Raw genomic sequence first — 10,699 nt, 5'->3', positions numbered from 1 at the left:
TTTGAACAAATCGTCATTGACACCGACTGTTATGTCTGTTAGCGTGAAATTGTCCTCAAAACCAACGGTAGGGCCACCCCGGCCGGGCGGCAGGGTTAGGACTGCCACGCTGCTTCAACCCCACAGAGGGTCCCTCACACATGCGGCGTTAAAATGGCAACCAAATCTCATTAAAACCAACCCCCTAGCCTGCTCATTACGGGTAATACAAGACTTATCCACACATTTTGAGCCAAAATTCTCAAAAGCTCTACGTATACCAACAGTATTTTGTGTCAAAGTCTATAGGTTAGTTTCTACACTGTGCCATACACCACGTTTTGTAAGCGGCCTTTGTAGTCTGTATATTTCTCTCTACGGTCCTGACATCTTTGGTCGCACATGAACACCACAGGTTTATTTTGATGTCCTTAAATTTGTGAGTCTTTGGATTTTTCTGCAAAATGGAACCCCGCCTTGTGTTGACTAAGTTACTTGTCCGTCACAAAAATATTATTACATACAATAAACCTTGCTAACGGCACTCAGTGTGCATTTAAAAAAAATCTTTTTAACGCTTTGCTACTCGCAACATATTTATTCATGACTCACTGATGACCGACTGACAAAACGAAAAATAAATATACATCGTCGTATGAATTTTATTCATACTAATGGGGAGAGAAGTTTCAGTTGAAACAAGCAAAATTTTGAACAATATTCATGAGATATGAACAAACGCTTTAAAAAATATAAGATGCGCACATATCCATCGACCAGTTACATAGCTTGTAGCTAACTATATATCCGGGGCTAGAACGTTGAAAGCTCTAACAGTCTTGAACGATTTGGCGGTAAGAAGTATATTACATGGTAACAGTTGTAGGAGTTTGTGGATAACACAGGTAGGATAAGGCTGGGGTCTGTGCTACGCTTTCTCAGCTCCGAGTAACGCCTGACAACTGAGGTATAAGCTAAGCTCTGAGGGGGATAAAGAACTGTGTTTGCAGATGACATGAGTCTAGTTAGTACTAAAAACACCACGGCAGCGAAGCCCCACGGCTTTAACTATCTTGGTCGCAACAACAGTATAACAACCTATTTCCTATATCCTAGGATTATTTACAACAATACTTTGGCAAGTGCGCACATACAGACGGTAAAGACTACAACAACAACAACAACAACAACCAAAAAATTAAAAAAAGAACACAGCACAAGATGGCACTCGTACAAAACTAAAAACGTTATTTGTACATCCACGATATTCTTACTGCATCTTCTTGGAGTTTTCAAACCGTCTGTAGTTTTTTGTGGGTTGTATTTTGGTAACTGGTAACAACTTGTGTGCTGTTGTATATACTAGTAACTTCCTTGTATTTGATTGTTATAAGCGCGGATATGTAAGTATTCTTTCTCATGGCTATATGAGAAGTGTCTTTGGGCTCGTGCCACGCTAGTCCTGTGGCTGAGGCAAGTGTTAGGGCCCTAAGCTGACCAGGTCTGAGGCCATAGTCGCCATCATGGCACCCTGCATAGACTGGGGGTTTAGAACGTCCGAGTTACTTACGGCGACGGCGCTCGGCCCCGCCGGCCCCGGACCGGACGGCGCTAGTGTGCCCATCGGAGTGTTCATATCGGTCGGTGTTACGGAATTCTGTCCCGGGTTCTGCATGGACGTGAATACTATGTTCTGCTTACTGTCCTCGTGTTGCAGCTCGGCCCCAGGGTTTCTATCCACTTGGTCCTCGCCAGGCTGGCCAACTTGGTCCGGCCCCAGTTTGGTCTGTTCTTGTTGTTCCCTGAACATGTTGGGAGAACAAAGATAGTGAGAAATTTGCCTAACAGTAACATAACCATGCACTTGCAGAACAATAATCAAACTTGGACTAAAAAATGTCTCAACAATATTCATACCGCTTACATATACATAAACAATGCATGCGTGAATATTCTGATGACTAACACTGTTGGCATTCTTTGGCTTCACTTAATGCACGACTCAAAATATGATTCAGATATTTTTCCCACGATAAAAGTGGCAAGTTTTTTTTTTTACTATGTGAATATGTTGCAGGTGGACACTGTGTCTGTTATGGCTGTACACTTCGTAATATTTACTATTTTGAACATAAAGTTTTCTTGTACTCCTACCTCCACTTTGTTTTAAACATTAAACGTTACATGTAACGTTAATTTATAAACAGTACAGTTGTAATTGTAAGGAAAATCCATGCGTTAGTAGAACTAGCTACCTCATACATGTGTTGAAAACAAAAATGGCGGCGCAGTATGGATTGCAACATCGGTCTACTTGTTGGTTCACAAATACGTTTTTCCTAGCTACTGTTGTGGTAATGGTGACAGGTACATACAAGGTAACCCAGCATGTTGTTGTATGAAAGGCTTCTGGACACACAAATTTGCCCACATGCACACAAAGCCAACCGAAAGTCGGTCATGTTTACCAACTGTTCCGCGAACAGAGGGAACTTACAGAAACACAAGGGGTGCTCTTGTACTACAATTCGATGAGAGGTTGTCTTGCGTTCACGTGTTTAAGTTTACTGGCAACCTTAACCTGTAATTGAATTCAAGAAATGTATTTGCACTGACACTAGAGGATATATATCCAGGGTATTGTGTACGTTATACACCGACACTAGTTCCATGCACTGTGTAGCGTGTAGCGAATGAATGGCTGTGGCGGTAGGCTTACCTCTCTTTAGCTTCGGCTGCCCTGTCCCGCTGCCGCCGGTTTTTGAACCAGTTACTGACTTGGGTCGTGGTCAGGCCCGTGGCCTCGGCTAGCTCTCTCTTTTCTCTCGGGGAAGGGTACGGGTTGTGAGCGTACCACTCCCGTAACACGCCCCGGGACTTCTCCTTGAAGCAGTAGCTGGTCTCCTCGCCGTCCCAGATGGTACGGGGCAGCGGAAACTTTCGGCGGACACGGTACTTCCCCACGGCGCCGAGCGGCCGGCCTCGCAACTTCTCGGCCTCCATATAATGTGCCTTCAACCATAGCTGCTGTAACTTGGGGTGATTCTCAGGCCCGAACTGGTTACTCTCCAAGATCTTGTACAACTCCGGAAGTTTCCTCGGTGGAAGGCGACCACTGCCTTTGCCTTGAGCACGCTCTCGTTCTTATGTAAGTGTTCGCAGGCGGGCAGAGACCAGAGAAAGCGGCCGAGGCGCTCGATCTGCCCGCTCTGCTGCAGGACCTCGCACACGCAGGCGACCTGCTCCTGGGTGAACCCGAACGAAGGTAGCATGGCGTCTCCGCGGTTGAGCCCGAAGCGATCCGACCGGCTTGTCCGCCCGCTCGCTACCTTGCTACTGTGGTGCTAACGCTACACACAAAACTCCGGCGTGCGTGCGTGCGTGTGTGTGTGTGTAGCCGGGAAAAACGCCACTACAAACAGGCCAACGTGTGGGGTTGCTACTTTTTGACATTATTATTTTAGGGCGACATTAATAGCCAGCTGCTTTGCCGTGATTGGTCAGGAGTGTGCGCGCCGGATATATCGATATTATTCCAATGGTTTACTAAATTATTCACTATGGCGACAATGTCAATCAATGTAACCTGAGATGCACTTAGGTGTCAAAAGAGTATCTCAGCCGTAGCTAGAACGATAGAGGGCGCGGAGTTCCGAGTTTATTTCCACACCACTCCGTCCCCCATCTCCGCTTACACCTGACCGATGGTCACAACAGTCGGCTAATTGACGGGAAAATAGATAGAATAACATGGCGAATACATGGCGAAAACTTCACACACTATCTAATTATTTTCGCGACAATGGCCCAATGGGCTGTTTGCTCTTGAGATAATGAGGGATTGAATAGCCCGGGTGGTGGCTGGTGGCTCCGGGCGGGTTTCTGGCGGAGTCCAGGCCTGGTTCGCGCCAGGCGGGGGAACAGAACTGTGATTTTGATAGACAGACGGGGACCCTGAGGACTCGGACATTTGGGACGGCCTGGAAATACGAGAAGCCATTCGCCCCTCCCACGATTCAGCCAGGAGATAAACATCGCCATGGCTAGACACAAATGGACTGACATGTTATTACAGATAATGTTTGACAGGTAGAGTACATCACCGGCATCGTTGGAATGCTTTTTCGTTTGACAGTTCTTATTGACAAAACAGCTGTTTCGATACCGGAACCAATACGTGGATCGGCCCCAGTATTAGTAAGTATAAGGTATCAGGCACGGCCCCGGGTCAGAAATCAATATGATCTGGCCACTTCTCAAATGTACGACCGGGCCCCAAGCCCCGCCCACTCACGTCACGTCTGCAAAACTCGCCTCACAAATAAAGTGTCGGGTTTCCTATCTTGAAGCCCGATCTGTTGATTGTTTTCTTTTCATTGTCTCCCTCTTACTCGCATCCTCTGGAATAACAAACGCAGATGTGAAGAATATTGGCGTGGGCTTTCAAGACTTCCTCTTGTAAGGAGTATCCGTTTCAACGTCTCCCATCCAAGACGTGGCCACTTTAGGGAACGGTAAATGACAGGCCCACTTGGTCAGACAGAAGTGCACCCAAAAGACCTCCAGACATCACCATGAAAGCTATATAGAAGGCAATACACGAACCCGCACCTGTAAAAACAAAGCTAAATATACGTCCACCATCTGTTTACCTAAAATAGCGAGAGTCAGACGACAGGGACAGAGGGGTTGGGGGGAAATTTACGCCCCTGACGCCCTCCCGCCAAAAGTGGCACGCCTCACGCCCGGTTTGGGACGGATATTACATTTCTTCCAGCACTCTTTCTAGGTTTATTTTGTCATACAGTATCTGGTATAGGGTGTCCCGTACAGTGATTCATGTGGAGGGTCTTGCCATGTGACCCCCCTGTCCGACATGGGAAGTCGCTGTTTACATTATCCATTTGTCTCACAAGCACGTTTCGCGACCGAGAACTTTTCTTTATTTGCCAAGAACTAACTCCGAAGGAGTTTAGCATTCCTTATCTAATTTGTTGTCCCCACACTTCGCACCTACGTGTTGACATAATCTCTCTAGGTAGTACAGGTTTTGACACTTTTGAGGCGTACCCCGAGTTGTACTTTTGCGAGTTTCGGAATTTCACACGAGGAAAGAAACAGTTGCTTCCTGCCCAAGAATGTCGTTTTCTCTGTGGGAGAGATCCGTGCGGAAAATCGCCCGGTCTGGTCTTCATTACCAACCGTGAAGAGAAAAATAACTAGCCCTCAGTGGTGGCTGTGTGGCGGGCAGGCAAGTGCTGAAATGTGCCCGCCGGTCGCGCCGTTTAAACCAAGCCAAGTGGAGTTTTCAAGCGTTTTCTGTAGCCGTGAAAATAAACTTGGGATCAGAGGGAATATATATCAAAACCCCTGTCTGACGCCAGCCTGTCCCACGTTGCCCAGTCTCGAATCCCACTGGCCAGGCCAGGCCGGGTTCGCTGTCGTTATTGTACAAACTCCCTTCACGCGGGGCTCTATAATAAACTTCACGTCGAGTATATTATCGTCTACGTGTGAATCGGCTCAAGAGTGTTAATCTCATCAAAAGGAAACCATTAGTGTTTGATTTACAATATTTAGTAGCTGATTGCAAAATAATTAACTCCCCGTGGGTCACTGCTAATCAAACATGTATTGTTAGCTTGATTTTTTTGGGTCGTGGTTTTCTGATGAATTTGTCTGGTTTCATGTTCTGTGAGTATATTAGAAGCCATACAGGCCAGGACGTTGGGCGTGCTTGGGTGAGCAGTACAGGAAGGAGCAAGGCAGGGATAGATTGCTGCGAGGTCAGGGTACGAAGCCAACCATGCCACTTCGGGCCTTTCTAAATGAGCTAGGAGGAGAACGTTTTTTTTTTTTTTGGTTGTGTTAAAAGGCACAGAACGGGCACCGTCTGGTTTGTTTAGCTCCCTCTTTAGGTGTTGTGACCCCGTATGTCGGGTCCTGGAGGGAGGGACGCCTAATATACGCGTGGTTAGGCGTAATGCCCGGGAACATATGCCCGGGACATGTGTGAGGGCAAGCCCCCCGGAGCGCGGGAAACCTGGCGGGAACAAACCCGCATTTTTCCTCACTACCTACTCCCGGTCCGACTCCAACTTTTTACCTTCAGACAGAAAATACGATGCGCTCGAGACGATCTTGGTTTTGAAGGGGAATCGCCATCAAGACCTTGTGTTGATTTCTTCAAGGCCTTAATCCGTTTCAGATGAAGTGACAACCGCGTGATGAATGGGTATCGAATTTCTCTTAATGACTCTACCATATTTTCTAAACCTCCCCCTACAACCGGAGACGGCAGAGGGCCTACCCCGCACTGAAGGGCGGTCTGTCCGCTTGCGTGTGTACACAGTGATCACCTTTGTGTCGGGACATTACCACCACTGATGGCCGATAGTGTATACATTAATTGAGGCTAACGGCTTGTATATACGGAGCCATTCGATATCCCATGAATCATCCAGTTGACAAATAGGCCAGGACGGCGCGCCGGTGGGGAACGGTTTTTCCCGCGCGGGAACTTACTCAACTTATCGTCTGCGAACATTTCTCGTTCACAAGCCCGACTAGAAACCTACCACGCCGGCTTGACTTTCCTTCCGTGTTCCGTAGCTGCGAAATTAACTGAAACCGTCTTTTTGGCTGGAGATATGTTCATAGAAAATGATACTGAAGGCGAGTCTTCTTATAGTCTTGTTCATGTTACACCGACGAGGGTTTGGAGTTATTTTGACAGAAAACACGACCGCAGAAGCAGTGTGGAACTACAGGCATGTTGACGCTTCTTAAAGTTGGGTTTTGTCAGATAGTCTAAGGTTTGACCCCGACTCGCAGTCGGACCAAACTTCCTGCTTACTCGGATCAAGCCTGGGTTTAACGAAAGAATCCGGGCCAACTTTTGTGGCAGTCCGGAATGAGTAGACGCCTTGGAGACATGTAAATGGCAGAGGGAGAAGGGGGAACATATCTGGAGTGTAGTCATGCCTGACGATTTCTTAGTGTTAGGTTTACCAGGCGTGCGGTGGAGTAAATCAAATGCAACCCAATACCGCGCGCTATATGTACAAACTCTTCCCTTTGTGTGCACACATTCCCCTATCCCTTACTCACTCAACTTCTTCTTTTTTTGGGGTGTCATAACCATACAACTGACAGGAACAAATTTAACAACAACAAAGCAAGAATATAAAACAGAAATAATCAGTGTTTCCCCGGCATCACCCCCCCCCCACACACACACACTTTTCACCCCTCATTTTACTAGACTGGCCCTAGACCTGCTAATATTAATACTTCGGCGGTCATTTTCGTGTGTGGTAGATCTCAGTCACTTCTTTTTTTGTGGCTTTTTAACAGTATTAAAAGCTGAACGTTTTTGCATCTGTTTGCGTTGTTATCATTGGAATATCATCAGTTCAATTGCGTGGTATCAGGTGGGAAACCTGTCAACACTCCCACAGACGTATTATGATTGATGCCTCCTTCTCTCTCACCGTGGTTTCACTGTACCAGGGAAAGGTTTCCGGACTACACACACGTCAGCAGACATTCACCCACCACACAATAACCCTCTGACAGACAGAAGAAAAATAGAAATGAAGTGTAAAGTTTGGCGAGTAAACCGATTCCCATCCAATCATTTGCTTGTACAGTAAACTTCGCTGAGAAGGTGAACAAAAAGCTTCCGGCAACGTGTTTGACTATGTGATGACTTTTAGAGCTCTTTCATAGAGCAGAACGCTCACGTTACAAGTGGAACATGTGAGGGTTTTAGGTCTTTTTTTTCGCAACCTGTTACTGTTTTAGTAGCGTCACAGAGCTATGCCTGTCAGTGTGAGTTTCGTGACTAAAAACTTCTGCGCCTACTCCTTTCTTCTATTTCATTTCAATGTGCCATTGTATACATTGGACCAGGTCTCTCTTTTCCCTGTCAGTCGCCCGTAACACACCTTTTAGAAGGGACCCCAACACTGGCTGAACACCGTGGCCGTGCTGTGTTTATGGGCAGAATCAGGTGTCCGTTGGTTTGTACTGCCTTTGTATGAATGACAAATGTCGCGAGGAATGGCGAGACAATAGACGAGAGCAAAAGAGCTGTGTAGGGACCCGGATTTTCATTACCCCCGTCTATGGCGTACAAAGCGTTGCAAACACAATTTACTGACACCGGGCACTCTTTCAAGACCAGGAGACCACCAGGCATTGATGGTTCCGAGCGGCCAAAACAAGTATTGAAGCGGACAAACGAACAATGCGGCTCGGCTTGCAGGTGAAGCTATGTCGGGTGACAAGACCGCCACCTTTGGGCCCGGAGTCCTGTAAACATGTTACCGAATACTTGTGAGCAAACACGGGGCACTTACCTGGCTGAAACGGGAGCTCTGAGCGGGGATAAAGTCAGGAGCCCCACATAGAAGCACGTTATGACAACACGCGGGCAGAAGATCCGCCGGGTATATAAACCACTGGGGAAGTAAACCGCTATACATGGAGGTTCTCATTCCGCGAATGACCCCTAATGTCAAGTTTTTCCACAGAGCCCCCCTCTCTCTCACACACTCTCTCTGTCTCCTGCAATGTACGGTACCCAGTGTAAGTGACATAAGCCTACATCGATGTTTCTAGTTATATTATTATTCGCGGTAGCAAACTTGCTGTTTCCGCTGATGTCAAGAAAGCATGTTTTCTTACTTTACTTCCCAAGTGGCTAGGAAGACAAGCAATATTTGATAAGGATTTATGGCGATCAAGACAACCCAAACAAGGACATAATTGTACCAACCAACCAACCAACCAACCAACCAACCAACCAACCAACCAACCAACCAACCAACCAACCTACCAACCAACAAACCAACAAACAAACCTACCCAACTACAACCACCCAATCAATTCAATCAATTTTCTATGAAGACCGTAAGAACCCTTTTCTTTCAATTGTGATCTTGAATTCATGAAGTAGGTCTGCTTTAGTTTAGTGAGTGAGTGAGTGAGTGAGTGAGTGAGTGAGTGAGTGAGTGAGTGAGTGAGTGAGTGAGTGAGTGGGGGAAGGAATGAGTGATTGAATGGCCAGAGAAGTGCGAAAATGTTTTTCGTCTTCTCTTTTCTGGCGGTGACAGACCTCGCGTCTGCAGGAATTCCTGTCCAAACCTCCCCTCTGTACGAGTTATGCCAGTCTGCTCAGTTCAACATGGGTGGGGCAGTGGTCAGCCATTGAAATAATACTGACAAAACCTCCAGGAATGCGCCCTGTATTTATACTAGCCTATAAACTATGCATGCATCCTGAAACTTCAATATCAGTGGTAAATGCTAGTGTAGCGAATATCACAATGAAAACAGGTCGTGTTTTGTTCTTCCTGAAGAGTCGAGACAGTGTAAAGGGGGCCTCCAAGGGGGGGTCCCGACAACGCTCTACGCTAAATTTTGAGAACCGGCTACGTATTACGCTGAATTCCGGACGCCTCTCTACGCTCTTCGCTAAATTCGAAAGATTCCGAACGCACTATGCAGAACTCAATCACCTAGCAACTGCATGTTTGCGTGAAAACCTTTTGATTTATCACATGTAGAGGTGACATATCTTGAATTAAAAGTAGTAACCGGCGGTCACTTCCTTATACATTGAAAGTATAGAATACAAAACGGGGTATTCAGTATTACCGCAGGTACCAACTTGACCGCGAGTCGATCGCCCGAAGATCGGAAGGCGATCCGTGAATGGAGGTAACATGGCTGTAGCCAGGATTTTGAAGGGGGGGGGGTGAACAACGAGCGCCAAAGGCGCGAGGTTCCTAGGGGGGTCCGGGGGCATGCTCCCCCGGGAAATTTGAAAAATGAACCTTCTGAAATGGCATTTCCTGCGTTTTTAGAGGATTTCAAAGAAAAAATCAGAGATAACTTTTTCAATGACAAAGTGAGCCTTTTCCTACGGCGGATTCCAGCTTTGCTGGTGACACGAATCAGTCCATCTTTTAAAGAAAAGTCTTGGACCTTTAGATAAAAAGTGGACCAAAAAGTGGACCTTTGAGCCGTGTGGGGTTGTCGTCCGGTAGAAAAGTCTGCAAACAATACAGCGTAATTTGTCAAAACGCTCTACGCCAAATGCGCCAATTACGCTCTACGTTGAATTAGAGGGTCCGTCTACGCTCTACGTAGAATTAAAACGGCCGATTACGCTCTACGGAAAAGGGCTTGGGGGCCCCCTGTAAACTGGCCCCGTGTTTACCCTAGGCTATCGATACTGACTCTAGAAAATCCACCCTGAACTAGAAAAACTTTTGGACAGTAGGTAACCTAAGATGACTTTACGAGACGGAAAATAAAAAATATGCTCACTATATCTGGCTGTTTTTAGTTACTAACGACCGTAATAATTCGTAGGTGGTAGTGAGTTTCAATACAGATATGACAATAGTACACACAAACATTGTCTACTTCGGAAACGCTTCTCAATTCGTTATAATATATTTAACGAGATGCGGAAATCTGAAGTTCTGAAGTATTAGAGAACGCCGCTAGGAAGCCCGTAATTGAACTGGTGTTGCCGATACCTACCCACATACCAAATATCACAAGGATCCATTCAGCCGACTTCTCGAGTTATGCTGTACGTCCACAATGAAAACAAACAGGTAAACAAACACACGAACAAAGAGACAACATATAAACGGGACCGAAAACTTATTCTTAGCGAAAGTAGGTGAAGAGCCCATGCCCG

The 10,699-nt window shown here is 46.5% G+C and overlaps 1 protein-coding gene across 1 annotated transcript; it reads right to left on the bottom strand.

Annotated features, from left to right (window-relative positions):
* Positions 1-617: 617 nt before the first annotated feature.
* On the bottom strand, positions 618-3,443 carry LOC109464882 (homeobox protein SIX1-like). Its single transcript, XM_019761977.1, is given in 3 exon segments — positions 618-1,781; positions 2,699-3,068; positions 3,071-3,443. Coding segments are annotated over 3 exon segments (873 nt in total). The 5' UTR covers positions 3,252-3,443; the 3' UTR covers positions 618-1,459.
* Between the last annotated feature and the right edge of the window lie 7,256 nt (positions 3,444-10,699).

The sequence above is a fragment of the Branchiostoma belcheri genome, unplaced genomic scaffold (genome assembly GCF_001625305.1).
Source record: "Branchiostoma belcheri isolate BF01 breed outbred unplaced genomic scaffold, Haploidv18h27 scaffold142, whole genome shotgun sequence".
NCBI classification, from domain to species: Eukaryota; Metazoa; Chordata; class Leptocardii; order Amphioxiformes; family Branchiostomatidae; genus Branchiostoma; species Branchiostoma belcheri.
Note: the sequence above shows the minus strand (reverse complement) of the source record. Positions and strands in the feature narration are given on the sequence as shown.